Source organism: Dioscorea cayenensis, chromosome 20 (genome assembly GCF_009730915.1).
Source record: "Dioscorea cayenensis subsp. rotundata cultivar TDr96_F1 chromosome 20, TDr96_F1_v2_PseudoChromosome.rev07_lg8_w22 25.fasta, whole genome shotgun sequence".
NCBI classification, from domain to species: domain Eukaryota; kingdom Viridiplantae; phylum Streptophyta; class Magnoliopsida; order Dioscoreales; family Dioscoreaceae; genus Dioscorea; species Dioscorea cayenensis.
The window spans coordinates 29,989,949-30,011,835 of record NC_052490.1 but is presented as its reverse complement, the minus strand read 5'-3'; the positions used below and the strand labels follow the sequence as shown (position 1 = coordinate 30,011,835).

At 34.7% G+C, this 21,887-nt stretch overlaps 3 protein-coding genes across 5 annotated transcripts; all 3 read left to right on the top strand.

The window, feature by feature from the left end:
• Window positions 1-1,772: 1,772 nt before the first annotated feature.
• On the top strand, window positions 1,773-6,126 carry LOC120251778 (G patch domain-containing protein 8). 3 transcript variants are annotated; one of them, XM_039260421.1, is made up of 8 exons: window positions 1,773-1,913; window positions 2,794-2,883; window positions 3,276-3,471; window positions 4,065-4,219; window positions 4,466-4,609; window positions 4,772-4,875; window positions 4,998-5,154; window positions 5,747-6,126. In XM_039260421.1, exons 2-8 carry the CDS (start codon window positions 2,812-2,814, stop codon window positions 5,831-5,833), a joined length of 915 nt encoding a protein of 304 aa, XP_039116355.1. In that variant the 5' UTR covers window positions 1,773-1,913; window positions 2,794-2,811; the 3' UTR covers window positions 5,834-6,126. The 3 variants fall into 3 exon arrangements, with proteins under 3 accessions (XP_039116355.1, XP_039116354.1, XP_039116356.1); XM_039260420.1 differs by having other exon boundaries at window positions 1,774-1,917; XM_039260422.1 differs by lacking the exon at window positions 1,773-1,913 and having other exon boundaries at window positions 2,794-2,885; window positions 3,277-3,471.
• Window positions 6,127-10,269: 4,143 nt separating this feature from the next.
• On the top strand, window positions 10,270-11,519 carry LOC120251090 (probable serine acetyltransferase 1). The gene has a single exon (XM_039259630.1). The coding sequence runs from the start codon at window positions 10,330-10,332 to the stop codon at window positions 11,200-11,202; it is 873 nt and encodes a 290-aa protein (XP_039115564.1). The 5' UTR covers window positions 10,270-10,329; the 3' UTR covers window positions 11,203-11,519.
• Window positions 11,520-14,880: 3,361 nt separating this feature from the next.
• LOC120251806 (choline/ethanolaminephosphotransferase 1-like) lies at window positions 14,881-21,485 on the top strand. Its single transcript, XM_039260459.1, has 19 exons — window positions 14,881-15,101; window positions 15,248-15,387; window positions 15,724-15,733; window positions 15,826-15,876; window positions 16,329-16,406; window positions 16,927-17,002; window positions 17,084-17,106; window positions 17,190-17,290; window positions 18,413-18,507; window positions 18,624-18,692; window positions 19,203-19,272; window positions 19,845-19,908; window positions 19,985-20,025; window positions 20,122-20,206; window positions 20,588-20,650; window positions 20,733-20,791; window positions 20,871-20,923; window positions 21,007-21,079; window positions 21,192-21,485. Exons 2-19 carry the CDS (start codon window positions 15,251-15,253, stop codon window positions 21,211-21,213), a joined length of 1,170 nt encoding a protein of 389 aa, XP_039116393.1. The 5' UTR covers window positions 14,881-15,101; window positions 15,248-15,250; the 3' UTR covers window positions 21,214-21,485.
• Window positions 21,486-21,887: the final 402 nt, after the last annotated feature.

The window sequence follows — 21,887 nt, the reverse complement described above, 5'->3', positions numbered from 1 at the left end:
AGAACATCTAATTGTCAGCAACATCGAAGGTATTTTTGTTTAAGAACAAATCTGAGTTTTGGAAGGAAGACACCATGAGACATGCATGCTTTCAAGATTGATCCTCTGAGTTTTAGGACAATACTAAATTTGCGATGCCTCTATTCTTGTTGTTTTGATTTGAGAACTCAAATGAATCCTTTGGTTTATTTTATGTCGACGAATGATGAAAAAAATAGCCCCCCTTCTAATGATTCGCCTTGTTGTTACTCATAAATTGTTTTTAAATGCGTTCATTTTCATGTTGGATGGAAAGCTTATATATGAAATTAACATCTATTATACTTTATTAGAAATTTTTGTAGCCATTAATTATTCATTTGTAGAATTTTTGCTTCATTAGGCATACATGAAACAGGATGAAGACTATGATATTTAGAAACTTGAAAATTTAAGTTTTTTCTTTTTTATCTACTTTAAACTTTGCTAATTGCCAATTATCTTAATAGGTATCAAGATAAGAATCTTCGTAAATTGGGTTATCTTTATAGCATGTCTCTTTAAAGTGAAAGTCAAATTCATTCTTTGTTTTTCCCTTTACAGACAAGTCAAGAAAGAATTGATTAAGATGATTTGGGTAATAAAATGTGATATCTAGTTGGGATAGAATGATATGGAAGGAAGGATTCATATAGCTAACCAGTAACTATAATATTGTTGTTGAAAATTAAGTATTTTGTTTTATCATTTTTTTTTCAAAAAAAGCAAACAAAAAATAAATAAAAATAATCTTTATATGACATATGGTTTAGATTTTTTTTTTTTTTAAAAAAAAATCGTCATTGTCCTTATCCGTAAGAGTAGTTCTCAGACACGTGGTTTAGATATTGAAAAAAATAAAATAAAATTGTTATTGCATGTCCATTTCTACAAGAACAGTTCTGATTTGTGGAAAAATATAGGAGAAGAGAGAGAGAGAGAGGAAATAGAGGTTTTCAAAGAGGGCGAGACGAGAGGTGGTGTTTGAGAAAAGAACATCTCATTGTCATCAACATCGAAAGGTGTTTTTCTTTACTAACAAATATGAAAAAAGCACCATGAGACATGCATACCTTGAAGATTGATCCTCTGAGCTTGAGGACAATACTAAATTTGTGACGCATATGTTCTTGTGGTTTTGATTTGAGAAATTCAAATGAATGCCTTGATTTATTTTATGTCCTATGAGATATTTTAATCAAGACGAATGATGAAAAATATAGCTCCTTTTATGATTCACTTTGTTATTACTCATAACTTGCTTTTTGATGCTATTGTTTTCATATTGGATGGAATTCTTATATACAAAATCAGCTTCTATTATATTTTATTAGAAATTTTTGTAGCCACCGATTATTCAGTTATAGAATTATTGCTTCGTTAGGCATACATGAAACAAAATGGTGATAGTAATATTTAGAAACTTGAAATTTTAAGCTTTTTATTTTATTTTAAATCTCTCCAATTACCAATTATCTTCATTGTTATTAAGATAAGAAACTTCAGGAACTGGGTTATCTTTATAAGGTATTTATTATGCAATTTCTCCTTTGTTGACAAAAGTTGTTTTATCTAAAGTTGTTTGACAGGACTAATCCCCACAAAAACATGGTGCCCAACTTATAAAAGATCAATCACGAGACAAAAGGGGTGGCTAGGATAGTCTCAATAACGATCAACAAATATTGACCGTCAGATCTAATTGAAGGGTCAGGATTTCATCTTGAAACGTCTATCATAAAATCAAGAAGAGAGAGACATATACTTCGTTCTCGCATCTTCTTTGTCTTTCTTCGATTCCAGAACTCTTCTTCATCTCTTCTTTCTCTGGCTGCATCGCCGGCTGTTGGCTCTCACCCTTCGTCGGTGCTCCGGTGTCTCCGTTCATCCCCGTTGTAGGTTTGGATCTTTATTTTTATCTATATCTTTCCCTCTGTGCGTTTCTTTGTATTGGTTTCAATTGAATTTGATCCCATGGTCTTTGTTTTGAGGCTTTGATTCGATTGGAACTCAGGGTAAAGGTTCCCTAGTTGTTCATGTGTTTTATTGGTTTCTTTTGTTATCGGGTCATATATCTCATCATTCTGAAATTAAACCCTAGAAGTGTTGTTTTTGGATTACTTGGATCCGTGGGGAGTGTTGACTTTTTGTGTTCCTTGACCAAAGATCTAATCTTTGATGCATTAACTTGACTTAGTTTTCAGTTTTGAATTCGTTCACTTGCTGATTTTGAAAAACTGTGTTTTTGTTGTCTTTTATATATCCAGGCTTTGATGTTCAGTGAAAGCACAAGTTCCCTTCTTTAGCTTTGTCTTTTTTCTAGTGGTTGTAAATGCTCTTTTGTCATGATGCCTTTCGTGGATGGAGAATTTGTTGTGTTCACACTGATTTCTCCCTTCCTGATAATAATGAAGCATATTCTCTCTGTTCCTTTTGTTGTTTTTCATTTTCTTACTGTTTCTTCCCTGAATTATAAGGTGGCGTTTAATTTTGTATATTTTGCATGAAGTGGCCAAAAGTTTGAGTTTGTTCTGCACAATCTGTGGATTCTCATCTATGTAAAATCTCTTGATTGTTATTATTATTGTGTGCTCTGACTTTCAAGGAACTTGGGCTATGAGAATTACTTGATTTGTGACATTTGTCATGTGTTTTTTTAGCATGTATTAGGTATTGTTCTGATAGATTTTCTAATATGAACATATGTGTAAAAATATCTATGGTTTTATTGCCTGCTTATTCTAGTGTCATTTTGCCTATTATATGCCCTTGCAGTTTACTGAGGGGATTTAAATGGATAGTGAACAAGATGGTGGCAAATATGGTATAGGCATTGAAAATTCAGTGCCTACAGAAAAAGAACAGGTAATCATCCTTTAACTGATACATTGTTGTATTATTCATTGCTAATATTTAACCTACAAATTTCAAACTTCAAACTAATTAAATGTTATTTGGTTTTGAACGTTTTCTAAAATAAGATAGGTTCACTACAACTAATACGTATATGGCGTGGATGTCATGGTCTTGTGCCCATTCTCTCTATGAACTTAATAGCTTCATGACAACTGATTCATATATGGCATGGATTTCATGTCTCATACTTAGTTTCCTTAGAGAATTAATTGACACACACAACCACTGATACATTTATGGCATGAATGTCTTGATTTGTACCAGTTTTTGATAAATTCATGAATTCTTACTCATAAAACCTTTTTGACAGGCTTTTCAATATTTTTCTTTTGGTGGAACAGGTTTTTTCAGATTCCTTTACTGAGGATTTTGCTGATGAGTTCCGCTTGCCAATTAGTCACAGGCCTACTGAAAATCTTGATATGGATAACCTTGAGCAAGTATCTTTGGACACACAAATTACATCATCTAATATAGGTTTTAGGCTTCTACAGAAAATGGGATGGAAGGGCAAAGGTCTGGGGAAGGATGAGCAAGGTACAATTCTTAGGTTAATCAATGCTTTTCCATCAAACTGTTTGCATAGCCTTCAAAAAGCGTAATATTTGTTTGTACTTTTTATGTAGCAATTAGATATGTGCAATGTGTGTGTGTTTAACAACATTGGACATAGTTTTACCTAATATATCCATTTTAACTGCACAAGTCTTTTTGGCATCTGTTGTATTCGTGCTATCTGTGTGGCCTTCTATAGTAAAATTCTTTAGAAAATGACAAATTTTTCTGTTTTAAAAATCCGGGTGATGGAAAGCAGAGATTTCCTTTTTTTCTTTAAAAAAGCCATCCATTTTTTGAACCTATTTTGATTTTTAAGAGCTTTCAAACAAAGAAGAAAAAAATGTTTGCTGAAAGTTAGGAGAGGAAAAACAAGATGGATGAGGAACCCTGTTTCATTTGATAAAGGTTTCTAATTCTACTTGTAAAAAAGGGCTTTTTGATTCCAAAACAATTATGAAAGAATTGAAATAGGATACCCAATTTTATGTGTTTTCTTGCATGAATGAGGAACCAAACCAGTTCCCCCAATTTTTGTTAACTGTTAAAATATAAAATTGTTTGGCGAAATGCAGGCATAGTTGAACCAATAAGAGCTGGTATCAGGGATCCAAAACTTGGTGTTGGGAAACAAGAACAAGATGACTTTTTTACTTCTGGAGAAAATGTGCAACGAAGGAAGCTTGAGGTTGAACTTGAGGAGACCGAAGAGCACACAAAGAAACGTGAGGTGTGTAATCGTATATTTCTCTTCTGGCTGTTTACTTTCCATTAGCGGATATGTTGAGGTCAAGGTTTATATTTTTGGTATCCACATAGGTAATAGGTTCCTATTGAATATGTCATATCTTTTGACGGGATTGGTATATTATAATTTAGAAGGGACATCAACTTTGGAGGGTCTTGAGAATTACGTGCTCTTTTTATTATCTGGTGGCTTCTACTGCCTGGTTCGTGCACATTGATGAAAATCCAGGTTGTAGCAGAACGTGAGCAGAAAATTCAAACTGAGGTGAAGGAAATACAGAAGGTATTCTTTTGTGCTCTCTGCAACAAGCAATATAAACTAGCAATGGAGTTTGAAGTTCATCTGAGTTCATATGATCACAATCATAGAAAGGTACATCCAGAATTGCTTTAGATGTAAACATTTTTCAAATGCTTTACAGAACTTCACAGCTTGTTCTGATTGTATTCAGATACTTTAAATGTGTGCAAACATACTCTCTCTCGATATGTCCTTTAGCTGTCTTAATCTGTTAACTAATGTTCATGCCTGCAGAGGTTTAAAGAAATGAAGGAAATGCACGGTGGAAGTAGCCGTGATGATCGATTGAAAAGGGAACAATTACGTGAAGAGAAAGAAATGGCAAAATTTGCTCAACTGTATCTGTCTAACTCTTTTCTGTTTTACTTTCTGTGGAAATGTTTCTTGAGTTTTGTTATTATTCTCAATGATTATTGTTGCAATCAAGTTGTTGTTTTAATGATCATTGGCATCATTTCAGTGCAGATGCTCATAAACAACGGCAGCAGCAGCAGCAAGAACAATCTGGAGGCTCTCAAGATGCTGGTTCAGTGTGCAATACCTCTGCTGGTCTTGTAACTCAGAATCAACGGCAAGCATTGAAGTTTGGGTTTTCTTCTAGACTTGGTTCCACCAAGGTTCGTATATACTGCTCAGAAACCACTCTTTTATGATAATATTTCAGTCTTACTGCCCAGTGGCAACAGTAAACCATCTCATACTCTCCTGATACATGTGCCTGATGGTTCATGCAGTAGTTTACTCTTGTTAGTATGATAAATCAATTTTATTTATCAGATGTTGTTTGGCAAAAGTCTTTTTCATTAGTTAATTTACAGTTGAAGTATGTATATCATTTCTGATTGGGCTTGTGACACATCTTACCTGTTACTTGGCCACAGTCAACTTTTTTATCTTCTTTCCATGACCAATATCTTCTTTTAGACATCTCACAAAAATGTAATGCATAAACCTCCTACACTGAAAGGTTCTGTTTGTTATTTTATGGATGACACTCCATGGGTTTTATTTAGTTTTGGATCTCTCCAGTATATGTTGAGATATCAATCAAATATTCCGAAAGAGAAAGATATGCGTTTTTATGATTTGGCACAAATAGGTGCTGTGTATATCATCTAGACATAAAAAGTTGTCAGCATAATTTTGTTGTTTTTTTCAATGTTTTTCTTGATTGATTAATGGGTATATAGTATTTTGTTTCTGTTCCAGAATTCAACCGGCAGTGCTGCAAAGAAACAAAAGGTTGCTGTAAAAGTATCATCCATTTTCGGCAATGACAGTGATGAAGAATCATGAATTATTTCATTGATTGTCCTAAATATAATTCAGAAATCAGATCACAAGAGTATTACTCCAGAATTGCTTTTTTGCCCCTTTTAATTCTATTTACCCTGGAATTTCCCTGTATACTTACAAACTGCCTTTCATAGTGTTTGATTATCTAGTCTTATGTATCTTAATTAAATAGGAAGAATCCATGGAGACATACACAAAACCTCTTGTGACTGATGAACTTATTGCGTCTTTTCAGTTGGATTTTTTTCTTTGAATACAGCAAATACTCCAGAAATATAAAGTCTTCTTTTATCTTTGGTTGAATGAAAGGAAATAAGTTCTCAATTTTTTCCCTTCTGTTTTAATTGATGTATTTATGTAAAATTAAAATGTTTGTCAACATGGACGCCTACTTTCTGGGATTTATTTTGATTACCATGTTATAAAACTTGCTTAAATTTTCTTTTTCTTTTTTTATATTATCTTAAAATTATGGTTTTTTTTATTTTAACTGTTAATATGAAATGATCAGAATGCCCCAGCCTAGTAAATACCAGATGGGCGCCTCAAACGTGAGCAGTGATTTAGAAATGGGGAGTGTGATGGTGGAGATCGCTCTGAGGTTGTAGTGCTCTCTGATCTTCGAGGGATGATCTAAGGTTCTGTGATTTCTATGCTCTTCTGGTAATGATCCTTTGCTCTATAGTACTCCTGTGACGTTCCTCGCTGGGATTGATGCTATTCCGCTTCATTTGTTTGTGAAATTTGATTAAATCCTTGTTGATTTTGATCTATGTGAGTTGTATGATGTTCTAGGGCTCGAGGTTCATTGAATTGATGTTTGATTTGTTGATCAACCTTTTTAGTTTTGGGGATTTTTGGTTTTGTTGTACTGATTGCCGCTTTCCTTCGGTTAAGGTAGGCCGGATGCCTTTTGACTACATTGATTTGGTATTGTGGTATTGTGACATTGTGGTTTGTTTCGCCTGATCGTTGCTCTGATATACAATCTAAGAGCAAGTCTATGAAATAATACCTTGTTTGATTATTAGATTATTGTTTTCTTTGTTACTATTTCCTTTGTGTTGTTCATGCTTTTAGTTTTATGTTGGTTGATTGTTTCTGTGATGCGCTTGTACTGTTCTGTGCTACTTCTATTTCCAAATTATTTTCTTTTTATATATGAACAGGTGATAAGCCCTTATTAAGGGATTGTTAAAGGGGTAGGACAGACAAATATAAAGGAAAATCCCCCAGCTATATAATCTTGTAGGAGTGAAATTATTATTTTTTTCCAATGAGAGACCTACATTCGAGTTGAAGCAGGTTATACTTTTTTATTTATTTGTATTTGAGATGGTTTCATCTCATAAATATCCAGCAATAAGAAAGAAAATGATTACATGATTTTAGATGTGATACCAGTAGATCTGATCAAGTTAGAATATCAGTATGATCTCGAACTAATAAATAAGGATATCTCCAATACTCATTTGGGGAAAATGCCAGAGTGACAAAATAGGTTATTGAAGATATTTTTTAGAAAAGTGGGAAATTTTCATGTTACAAAATGGTGTCTCCTGTTGTTATTTGATCACGGAGGAATCAACATGAGTAATTATAATTTGAACAAATTTCTTAGTGTTTATGTTTAGTCCATGTTTAAATAGACAATTATTTTTTGAAAAAAATGAATAATAAAACAGTCTACTGATAATGAAAACTGGCAAAGTCCAATAGAGAAAAAAATACAAACATCAACAGAGAACTGTACCCCCAGGGTCGAATCCATGGGTTGACAGTACTGAAGATACTATATAAATATTGTAGATGTGATATAAATACTGTAGATGTGATGTTCATTCACTGTTCATGGATCCCCTGTGGGAGAATGTCATTTTCTTCCCCTCTAGGGTTGCAAGACAGGAGGATTTATTAACTTGATTTAGTTTCTGAGATATCTTCTGAGGGTTGTTAAGTCACCATAACTGGTGCATTTCTATACTTATTTATCTATAAAACAACAAAGATAAATAGGTTTTTAAAACAGCAAAGATAAGGAGGTATTTAAAAACCCAGGGATACTATACAACGAGCAAAGATATGGCTCACCCTCGCCTTTGTTAAAGTCTCCTCACCTGATCCTGTGCGTTGACCGAGGAATTTTAAACTACGTTGTTTAGCTGTTGCAACTGGCCTTTCCAATACGCGAATATCTCTCTTCACAATAATTGTCGTAGTAATAGCACTGATTCAAATGAAGTAGGTTCAAGGTGATGTTAAAGTTGTGAAAGTTTTTGGAAGAGGAGCGGGGCGAACCCACTAGAGACCCTAAGAACGTGCACAAGCTTCGGTGAAACAATTGAAGATGAGGCCGCGCTCACGTGGGCGCTGGAACCACTCGTTCACAAATCACTATTCACAACTCTAAAAAATGTGCCCTCAGCCGAAAATATAATTCTCACCACTCGGTGAGAACTCTATTAGTGACCTGTATATCAATAGACCCGTAGGTCGTTGGCGTTACAGTTGTGAAAGTTGACCAGCCAGAAATAAAACTGATGGAACGAGCTTGAGGTAAATTACTAATTTGACCGAAGCCTGTTCTTTCTTTATCCAACAGTGACTTTGATAGTTGCTTGCCTTGTCGCTAAGCCTTCATCACATCTCAGCCATTAATTCGCCATTAATGGTGAGCATGATGGGCCCTTACCTTAGAATTGCAAAACCTCTTGGTTGGTTGCTCCTTGATTTGTTATTAGTCTCAATCTTCCACCATCCTTTTCTAAAAATCTCCAATGGTTGTGATCATATCCCACCAATTCAATACCACCACAAAGAAGCCACACGTCTTTCAAAATCCTTAATAAATACTACTGTAAATACAAACCACATGTCTTTCCCATCATAGATTTGAATCACAAAACCGTTTCATTGGTTGCTTCTCATCCTCCACAATCCTTTCTAATAATCCCCTCTCAGCCAATCACAATCCATATCTATACCAATATGTTATAAAGTTTTTAATTTTTCCTCTTTCTTTGGTCGTGAAATTTTACAATATTTTTATTTTATTCTATAGAAAAAAAATATTTTATAATAATTTTTAAGATATTTTTTTATAACAAATTATATAGTTTTGATTAATTTTTTTTTTTAATGTTGGGGGATCCCCATAAGTACCTGACTCTGAGTCGGATTTAAACACCTAATCCCAATTAAATTTTAAGCTGGGTTTTGATCATATAAATTTTAGCCTGACTCAACACGGCCCGAATAACTAAATAAATAATATATATATATATATATTTGTGCTTTTTCACTTTGGTTTTTTTTATTTGATTATATTTATTTAATTATGTGACAAAATATTAATGTTGTACAAGTATTTTTATTTATTTATTTATATTATTTTATTAAATAAAATAAAACTCTGCTTATTTTTTTAGCTGGATCGATTGAACCTAGGTGTAATGAAATTCATATGGGTCAAATTTAGGCCAAAATAATTTAGCCCAATTATAACCCAACCCCGTCTGAATATATAAACCGCCCAATTTTACCCTACTGAAACTTGACCAGTTGCCTATCCCTAATCACATCCCATGAGATTCAAAAAGTCACACACAGCTAGGGCTGTAAACGAGCCGAGCCGAGCCGAGTATCGAGCTCGGCTCGAACATATTATTAGAAGGCTCGAGCTCGTTCAAGCCATTTTTTTTTGTGCTCGAACTCGGCTCGCTGAAAATCTCAAGGAGCTCGAGCTCGAGTTAGGATAATATATATAATATAAGTAATTTAATATAGTTATATAATTGAGGATGCATCTTCTGCCCACGTTCAGAGATTCGTAATCTGTGAACGTTGATATGGGCCGTTGGATTTCAATCCAACGGCTGCACACCATTCTATGAACAGTAAACACTGCACACTATTTATAAGCACAGTAAAAAAGTGGGATGCACAGTGTTTTAATCTGAACTATCCAATCAATCTTAGCACATAAACTGAATCAATCTCAATCGTCCAACCCTATTAAAGTTACTGTGCTGATCTGTGGACGTTCTAACGTTCGCAGATGACGTTTGGCCTATATAATTATATAATATTGTAATTAATATATAAATAATTTAATATTATATATATAAGCTTATTTAGGCTCGTGAGCCTCACGAGCTAAGTATGTTTGAGCTCGAGTTTCACTGACAACATAAACGAGCAGTTCGAGTTCTGGCTCGACTAGTGAAAAATCGAATTGAATTCAAGTACTGACTAAGTCGATCTCGAGTAGCTTTTGACTTGTTTACAACCCTACATACATCAGCAGCAGCGTTTTTCAACCATCAAAACTTGATTATTGGTATTTTTTTAAATTTTTTTACAATCCCTTCTCCATTCCACTTAATTAATTTTTCAATGATCCAACAATTAATGACATTGACTCCCATTCCTTAAAAGTGATACTTCCACACATACACACACACATATCGGACTTCCTCCCACCATAATTCCCAACCATGCCATTCCCGGCGGAGCATCAGATCCCAACCTTCCCTCCACCGGAATCGGACTCGGAGGAGTCATGGGTATGGTCCCAGATCAAAGCCGAAGCTCACCGCGACGCCGACTCCGAGCCCGCCCTCGCCAGCTTCTTGTACGCCACCATCCTCGCTCACACCTCTCTTGCTCGCTCTCTCTCCTTCCACCTCGCCAACAAGCTCTGCTCCTCCACCCTCCTCTCCACCCTTCTCTATGATCTCTTTCTCCAGACCTTCTCCTCCTTCCCCTCTCTCCTCTCCGCCGCCGTCGCTGACCTTCTCGCCACCCGCCACCGTGACCCCGCTTGCGTCTCCTTCTCCCACTGCCTCCTCAATTACAAGGGCTTTCTCGCTCTCCAGGCTCACCGTGTTGCGCACTCTCTTTGGTCTGAGTCTCGCCGCCCTCTTGCCCTCGCCCTCCACTCCCGCGTCGCCGATGTCTTCTCTGTCGACATCCACCCCGCTGCCCGCCTCGGTAAGGGCCTTCTCCTCGACCACGCGACCGGCGTCGTCATCGGCGAGACCGCTGTTGTTGGCAACAACGTCTCCATTCTCCACCACGTCACCCTTGGCGGTACCGGCAAGGCTGGCGGTGATCGTCATCCTAAGATTGGGGATGGCGTGCTGATCGGCGCCGGGGCCACGATTCTCGGTAACGTGAGGATTGGGGAAGGGGCAAAGATTGGGGCTGGGTCTCTCGTTCTTATTGACGTGCCTCCACGGACCACTGCGGTTGGGAATCCTGCGAGGCTGATTGGAGGGAAGGAGGCTCCGTCGAAGCTCGAGGACGTGCCTGGGGAGTCCATGGATCACACCTCGTTCATCTCTGAGTGGTCGGATTACATCATCTGATCGGCGAGGTGATGTATGTTGCTCTTATCAATCTATGGATTCTCTAAGCTGCTGCTTTTTTTCTCCATTTTTACAAACTTTGGATAAAATGCTATGTATGTGATCGAATTGGGTTTCATGATGAGGTGATTTGTTGTTAGATAGAGATATATTTTCGATGTAAAACAATGGTTTTGCATTGTGAGTTGGTTGTATTAATAATCGCATGCATGTTCATAATATAAACCTGGATGAATTCATTTAGGATTTTTGGTGTAGCGATTAACTTATGATTTGCTTGTATTTTGTGATAAGAGCATTGAAAGTGATTCTTTACAATGATGAACACTGCAAGAAACATATCTGACTTGATAGTTCAGATTCTTTTCGGTTTGGTTTGATCCATGTATGAAATTATTGATGGATATTCCTTTGTTATGTATGTGTTGTGTTATCCAAAGCCCTTCTTCCTTGTTGTTCGCGCTGTTTCTTTATTCTAAAGTTTGTTGTTATGCAGCTTATGCTGCATGATATAGAATTGTTGTGGAGATGTGATGTTCTTCATCCTTCAATCTCTGTACTTGTGTGTGCTGTTGCATTTTCTTTCATTGTATTTTTGCAGCTAACACTATTACAATGACTTAAGTTGGCCCTGCAATTATGAATGTATTAGGCTGTTACAAATTTAGCCATATATGCTCAAGGAATTTCTGTGGATCGAACTTGTTGATTTATGTGTTTTATGGAAATTACTTGTTCAGAATTCTTTTTGTTGATTTATGTAATCATTAGGGGTGTATTTAGTTTTCGTCATCCTTTTTGGCGCAAGGAGAATGGCATATCTTTTAGAAGTGAACATTGTGGTGGTCTCATTATAACTTCATATTACCAAAAAGAAATATTAGATAGAAGCTGAATTGGATATTTTAAGTTCATATGGTAGGGTTAATGATTTTTCTTCACCCTTTCTGCCAAGTTTGTCATTTATAAGTTTATGAGGACACTGTTTCCCTCCTGAAGGTGATCTCTTTTCTACTCTTTAATCCTGTGGAGAAAGAGGTTAAAGCTTTATTATCAATCGGCTTTTAACCATACTTTCATTCCTTGATGATTCATCCCCTGTTACCAGTCATGATCGGCAGTCATTGATGAAAGCTTCTCTGTTGCCAACCATAACTTCATTTTCTGTTACCTTAGATTTTTCAAACAAATCAAACACACGACTTACAATTTGCTTGCACTAAAGATGAGAGGTATTTGTGCTTTCATAGTATTAAACAAAATGAACCGATTGATAATAAATCATGCAGGAATAGAGTTATGGTTGGTAAGAGAGAATATAACTCCCAATTTGCATACTGATGACATCTTGTGCGTTTTTAATGCACTTTTGGGTACCCCTACATCCGTGAGTGTTTTTGTATTGTTTTATGGTTTCTCATTTTTTTAATCATGTTTAAGAAGTTTGTTTATGGTTGGTGGCTGAGTGATTTGTTATTGTTGCATGGTTTATCATAATCAGGTCTTTAGAGTTTATTTTTTATTTATTATTTATGGTTGATGACGGAGAACTCTACTACTTCCAAATGGCCTAGTGTTAGTATCTTATGCTTTTAAAAATGTAAGTATATATTCTTGTCCATGAGTGACCTTCTATTGTTTTTATTGTTTCTCATTTTCCGCGTGTTTAAGAAGTTGCGGCTTATTGTCCATATTTTGTCAGACTTTTTCTCAGAGTACATTTCCTCTTTCTCCTTCAAAAAATAATTTACTTTTATTACATTAGTTGTATTTATCTTGCAGTGAAAAAGTTGTCCATTCTCACCTATGCACTACCTTGCATTTGCCTTTAACAAGTCCTGCTTTTGACTTTTTTTATTTATTATTTATTTTTTTTTATTTTTTTATGAGATTGCTGAATATGTAAAAGAAGGTTTAGGGGCGTTAATTTTGGATGAACCGGAAAAGTGAGAGTAAGTGGTCAGATTATTATTATTATTATTATTATTATTTCACTTTCAATGTTTTTTTTTTCCTGACGTAGAAAAAATGGTATTTTTTTTTTGTTTATGATTGATTGGAGTAGATTTTAAATTAAATTTATTTCAAGTAATTTTTAACAAAAATGAGACGAAGTGAGCTAATCCATACAAATTTTTTATTTTTTTTCTTCTAAAGTTTTATTTTTTGAATTTAGAATTCTATTAACACCTGAAGTATTATATTTTATTTTTATATTTTAATAAATAAATATCAGAAATACTAAAAGTGATATTATTTTTTTCCACTCATAAAAAGTGATATTTTTCTTTATCTTTCTCACTAAAGTCTGACATTGTTTTCATCCCACCAACAGGCGTCAATTTGCACATAAAAGGTCAGCAGTCTTTGCGGCTTCTTTTTCTAGTTGCCTTCTCATTTTAATATATAGGTATTTGCAAGCTATACGGCTTTAAGAGTGTGCCCTGTCATGTTACTTTTGTTTATATGTCCACTGTTGTCCTGATCATTGCTATAAAAAAAAGTATTATTGAAACCCGGAAAACTTGAATAAATTATAATGCTTGCATGAACACCTTTCTTAAACTTTATAAAAGGATTTTTTTTTTTTTAAAGAGGACACCTAAACGTTTAAGATTACGGTCTCATTAGATGATAAACATCTTAAATTAATGTGCTTGGTTGGTGTGACTTTTAATAAGATAAGTTTGACCGATACCTATTTTAGATGATTAATTTATTTGTTTGCCCAACAAATATTCTTAATTTGTATTTATTTAAGAAGAAAATGGTACTATTTTACACTTTTTAAGACAATTAATTATGAATGTGGACAAATAAAAAAAGCTTTGTGTTAGGAACTTTAATTTGAAATTACTTCTCCATTATAAATGTACATTAATCTTACTAATTTATTTCAAAAATATATATTTTTTTATTATTTTATGATAAAAAAATAAATAGACAAAATATAAAAGACAAATGAGATTCACATTCTCAAAAATCGGCCAACAGAAAAATTAGCCTCACCCTCCTCATATACACGTTCCCTCGATGTAGAGCAAAGTAAATGTTCATAAAATTTTTTTAATTGTAATTATTTTTTTAAATTTTTTTATGAAATGATTAAAGTCAACACTCGTAAAATAATTAGATTAAATTATTGATTTTTACTTTTATTTATTCAAAGAATATTATGAAGCAGATAAAAAACTGACGGTATAATATTTGAATTGGTCTCTTTATTTAAGATCACTCTGTCATTTTATTTCTATCTTAAAAATCTCAAATAGTCCCTTTACTCGAAAATGGCTAATTTTTGACGTTTGAAAGAGGGATTAGTTGGGTCATTTTCGAGTGTAAAAAAGATTAAGTGGTTTTATTTTTAAGAGTAGATGGATTAATTGGGAGTATTTTAGAGAGAGACTAAAAAAGTAGAGTGACCAAGTAGAAGAACCATTTAGGGCATTCTACCAAGACAGACCCAATTAATTCATGGTCTGACTGGGTTGCACCATATCAAATGGCCGTGTCGTCATCCATGCTAGTCCAGACAACAAGGAAACCGCCATAGAACCTTACGGTTTTCATTCATAATAATAATTTAGCCCTGGAATCCAATGATAATTACGGTGATGCCACCGGCGCAAAGCAAGCCTCCTCAAAAGACGCTTTCTCATGAGTCTCTCAAACGCGAATGAAAAGGCCTCGAGCGAGAGCGTAGGGTTGGAAGCATCTCCCTCCCTCCCTCCCTCTACTCTCTCGCACTTCGAGATCCTCTGCTTCCCAATAATCGATCTCTTCCTCTTTTCCATTCCTCCTTGAGATCCATTCCGCTTCTTTTGATCCATTCTCTTTCCCTCTTTCGGGCGTGATCTGATCTCCGTTTTTCGCTTGTTCGATTGATCCCTGTGGTTCTGGTAAGCTTTCTATGCTTCTCTTTCCTTTTGATCTATCAGTTTTCATCTTTTTTTGTAATGTGGTTTCTGGTTTTCTAATTTGTTGGGGAATTTCATGATTTTTGCCTAGTTTTGTTGTCTGAAAAACAGGAATTTTTTATGAGCAGGGGATGGGATATATAGGTCACCATGGAGTTGCGACGCTGCACAAGTATAAGTATAGCGGGGTTGATAATTCTCTTTTGGCCAAGTATGTCTTGCAGCCCTTTTGGAGCCGTTGCGTTACTCTCTTTCCTCTTTGGATGCCGTAAGTTTTCTGGGATTCTCCATTTCTGCAAACTGGTTGATTTGATTTTTGTTCTTTTTTTATGCTCGAATTGATCAGCTTCTTCTTTACGCCGACTCAAAGTAAGTAGCTTTTTGGATTCTTGAATTGGGTCTTTTCTTTTGGTCTTTTGGTGATAGATTTGAATCAGCATATTCTTGAGAAAGTGCTTCAACATGTATATTTACTTTGGCCTATGCCCTGCTATATTTGATAATAGCTGTTACTCCTTTATGCATTGTATGGAGTTAGGCTTAATTGGGTGATTCTTGTGTTTTTCTTGTTTGTGCATGTCTTATTGCGGTTACTGTGAACCAGACCGAACATGGTAAGAACTCATTTCCTCCATTGCCTTGTGTAAACATGCTGAATAATCATCTTTTTAAAATGATATACTAATATAATTGATCTCCTTTCCAGATCACACTTACAGGCTTTCTGTTTCTAGTGGCATCAGCTCTTCTTGGTTATGTGAGTATCCAGTGCTCATCAACTTTTTTTATTTTTATTTTTTTTTTATTTGCCTTATATATAGAAGTAATCGCATGCTGCATTTTTGTATCGAAGTAACCTAGTCTGCTTTGCTTGCATTTTGATGTAATGTTTGTTTGAGTTAACCTGTTTGGGGATACAAGTTTTTTTTATGACTTTTGCTTCATAGACTTAAGTGAGAGTTGAATGACTGCCTCCTTGTGTGATCTATGAATATTGATGCTTGTAGCTTTCTACTTCAATCATACATGCAGTGTTGATACAAATTATTCTGAATCCGTTCATTTATTCATATGTGACTGCAAATATGTCTAGAATACCGTCTTCCTCAATAGTTCTCTTTGCCTTCACTGTTTTTGTTGTATCTATTTTTTTTCTATTATTACAAAATGTATTTCATTGAAATTTATAGATGTTTTAATTGCTTGCAGATATATTCACCTCATTTAGACACAGCTCCACCACGATGGGTTCACCTTGCTCATGGATTGCTCCTTTTCCTGTATCAGGTTCGTTCGAAATAATTTACCAATAATTGCTAGAACAGAGTATCCTAGTTTAATTTAAAATAATGCTCTGTCAGTTGCTCTATCTTGGCATGCTTGCTTCAAACTGATATAAGTTACTTATAACTTGTGATGTTGTTAAGCAATCATGAAAACCATAGTTTATGAACAGTCTCATATGTGAACTCATGTGAAATGAAGTGCAATAAACAAATGCACATGACAGTCCAACAAGCTATGCTTGTGACCATTCACTTGCTAAGTCATTCTATTTAAGTTCAATTGGCATCCTGATGGCGGCAAAGATTGGTCACTGAGGTATCCATTCTATTTCTACATGTAATTGTTAATCTAATGAGTAAAACATAAGTATGGCATCTTATAAAGGTTCTACATTCCTTAAGATGCCAAAATTCGATGATAATAAAGGTTTTCTAACCTAAGATGCTTATTGGAGATGTTTCCTTCTTTGGCTACTTGTTATACTTTCTCTTATAAAGGTTTCTACTTGTGTTTGTCTTAGACTTTTGATGCTGTTGATGGTAAGCAAGCAAGGCGTACAAATTCATCAAGTCCACTAGGGGAGCTTTTCGACCATGGTGATTTCCTTTGTAGTGTTTGTGTGGATTTAAAACAAAGCCTTGAAAACTTCTGCTGATCATCTTGAATTTTGTTTGCAGGTTGTGATGCTCTTGCATGTGCGGTATATTCTCAGTCATGTTTGCTGTGTTTATTTTTGCTGCTTATGTTGAACTTCTCTTGAGATGTTGATCTGCTGTTATTCAGTTTGAGTCAATGGCCTTTGGGAGCACTGCCATGTGTGGGAGAACATCTTTCTGGTTTTGGGTGATTTCAGCTGTACCCTTCTACTTTGCCACATGGGAGCAGTGAGTTATGCGCTTGTTTTGTTTCAGTAGTCATGTCAATGCTAACTATTAATAGTCATTTCTTTAAGAATATATTGTTTCATTGGGTTTCTTTCTTGACACTTTCATGTTCATCACTTTTTCCATAGTTCCTCATACATTCAAGCTTTTAGTGAAAGCTTATGAGCAAATTTACATCTGCATTCACTTTATAAGTCCCTGACTTCTTTTTAAACTATTTTACTAGTGGGAGATTTCTTTTAGATTCTCTTCAAACTTCCTTCGTGAGCAAAGATTTGTTTGCCGCTGGCAACAAGAATTGCTTCAGTTAATTGTTTGTAGTGGACTATAATGTAGTGACTTGGTGTATGATGGGATGTAGGATTGCATGCTGTAATGGTGTGTTGTGGTAAAATTTGAGTGCTGGTGTTGTAGGGATTCAGGGGAATAGGAAAGCTTTAGTGCACTTATAGGTAAGTATTTAACAGTTTGAATTTTTGTAAGAAGCATGGCTTTATATGTATTGCAGCCTTATTGAATTAACAAGATGTTGTGGGATACATGAACTAGAATGTGAAAACTGTTTATGTGCTATTTATTTTGCATCTTGTGGACAACATCCCATACGCTTGGGTTCTGTAAAGTGGCTATTTCAGGAATATGATTTAACTCCATATTACAGTCAGGTTCATGGTTGCACATGTTGCTCCAACTATCTATGATTGGTAGTGTGCATCTGTGTGAAACATCTTTTCTCCATCTGATAAGCTGCTGCTCATGATTGCAACCTTAAATAGCATTTGCAGAACCTGAGTTTTGTAGCCAGAGATTGCTACCATATCATCCTAAGATGGAGTGTTTGTCTTCTCAAAAAGCAAAAAGCAATGTCAAATCCATCTGTCCTTTATTTTCTGTCACCATGACTGTTTGGTGTTGTCTGACTATCAACATATTTCAAATTTTGTTTCTTTGGGTTATATCCTCTTTTTGATTAATATTCATCACATAATGCTGTTTGCAATGGGATATATCATGATTCATGCATGCTTAACAGTCGATTTAAATGATTTTTGTTTGCAAAAATTTATTATGCTTGGATTGTTATACTTGATTATCTATTTAACACATTTTGTTTAATTTCAGCTTTTTCACCAATACATTAATTCTTCCTATAGTAAATGGACCAACTGAAGGTCTGATGCTGATCTACGTGTGTCATTTTCTTACATTCTTTTTGGGTATGTGGATACACTCTCATTCTCATTATTTAATTAGAATTTTGTATTAATGGGTTTTTGTGCTCCATGCACAATATATTTGACATGTTTTTTGGTGTGCATGCGTGTGTTATCAGGAGCTCAGTGGTGGGCACAAGACTTCAGAAAGTCGATCCCTTTTTTGTATTGGGTGCCTGTCATTCCTGGTAAATTATCCACTAGATCCATTTGAAGCTATTTAGGCGCATGCATGTAATAACTGGAAACATGAAGTGGCATTGTTCTGCAACCATAATCATAGTGTAAATATGCATGTGTTGGGGGAAGGGATTCATTTTCAATATTTTGGTGCAAGTATGATTGTCTCATTGTATAGGTATTATGACTCTGATGGATAGTTGGATGGTAGAATAATTTTGTTCTAATATTGACCTTGCTCTCTAATATTTGTATGGGGAAGGTGCCAAAGCAGTGGTTAGACAGTATCCTTTAGACACTATCCATCTTTATCATTTTTTTTAAAATCTAAATTCCAGCTCAAGTTTGCCCAAGAATAACAATTTATTTAATCAGCCAACTCAAAAGTTGCATATTTCCCTTCAAATTCTATGAAGTATGCTTATTTTTAAGTCTTGGGTAACTGTTATTATTTACTCATATAATTGTTAATGCGGCTTTGCATAAAGTAATTTCTGATTCATCGTTGTTATCATCAGAAATCCCGTTCTATGATGTTGTGCTGTTCTTAATGATTGCTTTTGCTGTACTCCCCACTATTGGGTCCAAGTAAGTTCAACTTCAGATATTGTGGACTTTACATGTGTTATTCTCTTTGAAATTTATTCTTCATCCATGATCGGATGTTTAACACACTAACTTATTAGAGTAGTATTTTTTTTATGATTTCAAATAACGATTTAGAACTCGTATAGGATTATTTTTTTTGTCTTTATTATACTATTTCCATAACTAGATGGATTTCAATGCATAAATCCATGACAAGCTACATTCTGTTTTAGGCAATTATATGTAATTTCTAAAATCTTAAGTCTTGTATGAAAAATCTTGAAAATGATTTCTACCTTCAAGGGCCTAGGTTTTTTTCTGGTCATTTCACAAAAATATTTTTATTCAAATGTCAATTGGATGTGGGCTCAAGGCATATAGGAAAAAAAACCCATATGTATATAGTGTGAATTTTGTTGCACTGTTCTGACCTTTTTTAGCTGAAAATGTTTTTCTTTTACCATATGCAACTATCCATTTTGCTTATTTCTCTTTTCTAGTGATGCATTTCTTTCTCACTTATCGTTTGCCTCTGGTTATAGCTGTGAATAGTGATATTCTATTTTTTTCAGTATTGGCAATGTCCATAAGGTTGTCCAGGCAAGAAAGGGAAGCATGTTGTTGGCTCTAGCAATGGTAATGGAAGTTCTGGCCAGCATGTGCTACATTTTCACTGTTCGGATTTTTTGACACTCTTTTTCCTTGTGGACAGCTCTTTCCATTTTGTGTACTCATGGCTGGAGTACTTATTTGGTATGGAGTCTTTTCCCATGTACCATGATCACACCCCCTGTATTTTCAACTAGAAATTTTTAGAGGTTATCTGAGCACATTAATGTTCCCTTGCAGGTCATTTCTGTCTCCTTCTGATATTATGCAGAACCATCCCCATTTGGTTATTATTGGTACTGGATTTGCATTTGGGTTTCTAGTGGTAAGCTAACTGCTGCTTCAATTGACGTTGCATTTACTAGTATCACTTTAGTTACGTGATATACACATAAAATGATAGCCCACAACACCATTAACATGTTTCTCTTTTAGTTTGTTTTTATTTTTGTTATTTTTCTTAAAGATGTGCTTTCTTAACAATATATGCTGAAAGTAATTATTTTTGCAATAGACAAAATTTCCTCATTCATGGTCTTGATATTTGATAATATGATATATATATATGTACATCTATTTATCATTTTAATCTAGGAATACTTTGAAGTTGTTATATCCTTGATCTTTTAGTATCTGATACTAAGAAAAACCAACTTTATGCTCATTGTCGCATGAGCTAACACCTTTGATATTTGTCCGCTGACAGGGAAGAATGATTCTAGCCCACCTGTGTGACGAACCAAAAGGCTTGAAAACCGGAATGTGCATGGTACATACTTCCATCCTACCTAATCACCAACTTTTCTTTAAAAATTCATTGTGACTCAACTAGCTAATGGTTTTGACAACAGTCCTTGCTATATCTACCCCTTGCTATTGCGAATGCACTGACTGCTAAGCTCAATGATGGGTAAACTTCTTTTCGCTTATTATTTGACTGGCGTATTCTTCTCTTCACTCACAAGTCGCAACACATGTTCTGTTTGCAGAGTTCCATTAGTGGATGAGGGTCTAGTTCTCCTCCTATATTGCGTATACACAGGTAAAACTTCGCATGACTTTTGATCTAGAATAATTCTTTTATGATATGTTTCAAGATACTTAATACTTTGTCCATCGAAACAGTCGGACTTTACTTGCATTTTGCAACATCAGTTATCCATGAAATCACCACTGCCCTTGGTATCTACTGTTTCAGGTAACAAACATTGTCCTTTTTGTACTATCATTTTATTGATATCATGCAGTTCTGACCTTTATATAAGAGAGTATTTATTGATGTTCTAAGACTATTAATTTCTGAATTTCAGGATAACAAGGAAAGAAGCTTAGAACATGATCAGAATTCTGGTCATTATTTTTCTGGATTGCATATTTATCACCATTTGAGGATGGTATTCCTCAAACCTGATAGGATGAATGTAGCGTTATTATTTATCATCAAACATTGCTGATTCTCCCCTAATTATTTACTCCAACTCTTCATTTGGGGATTTTGCATTAAAACAGTATAAAGAACACTGAAAAACAAGCACGGAATCAACTAAACTTGTGGAGATGAATTGTGCTTATTTTTTAAATAGGTGGAAGGAATTTTTGGCAAATGGTTTCAGGTATGGTTTTGGACCGTTTGATGCATCAGTACACCTTATGAATATTCATGAAGTAGGTTGACCAAAACTTTGACATTGAATTATAATTGAAATAAATCTATAGTAACTATTTCCATACAAAAATATTCCTTATTTTCAGTTTTATGTTTTTGGGATTTTTTTTTTAAAAAAAAGATTTAATATAATCACGTGATGTTATTTAGGTTTAATATAATAAGATATGGTTATTTAAGATTTAAATTTAAAAATTTATTTTGTTTTGAAACAAAACTGTCTGTTTTAAGAGAATTAAGGAACAAAAAAAAACCCATGTATATCAGTATATGCGGCCATGATAAATGTAAATATTATAATCATGTGAACACTTGATTTAGTTATATATATATATATATA

Excerpts from the sequence above, each read along its gene's own strand:
- LOC120251778 (XM_039260421.1), top strand. The coding sequence starts at position 2,812 with ATGGATAGTGAACAAGATGGTGGCAAATATGGTATAGGCATTGAAAAT. Across the intron at positions 2,884-3,275 it reads TGCCTACAGAAAAAGAACAG|GTTTTTTCAGATTCCTTTAC; the intron begins GTAATCATCCTT and ends TTGGTGGAACAG. Across the intron at positions 4,610-4,771 it reads ATGATCACAATCATAGAAAG|AGGTTTAAAGAAATGAAGGA; the intron begins GTACATCCAGAA and ends TCATGCCTGCAG.
- LOC120251090 (XM_039259630.1), top strand. The coding sequence starts at position 10,330 with ATGCCATTCCCGGCGGAGCATCAGATCCCAACCTTCCCTCCACCGGAA.
- LOC120251806 (XM_039260459.1), top strand. The coding sequence starts at position 15,251 with ATGGGATATATAGGTCACCATGGAGTTGCGACGCTGCACAAGTATAAG. Across the intron at positions 18,508-18,623 it reads TTTTCTTACATTCTTTTTGG|GAGCTCAGTGGTGGGCACAA; the intron begins GTATGTGGATAC and ends GTGTGTTATCAG. Across the intron at positions 18,693-19,202 it reads TTGGGTGCCTGTCATTCCTG|AAATCCCGTTCTATGATGTT; the intron begins GTAAATTATCCA and ends TGTTATCATCAG.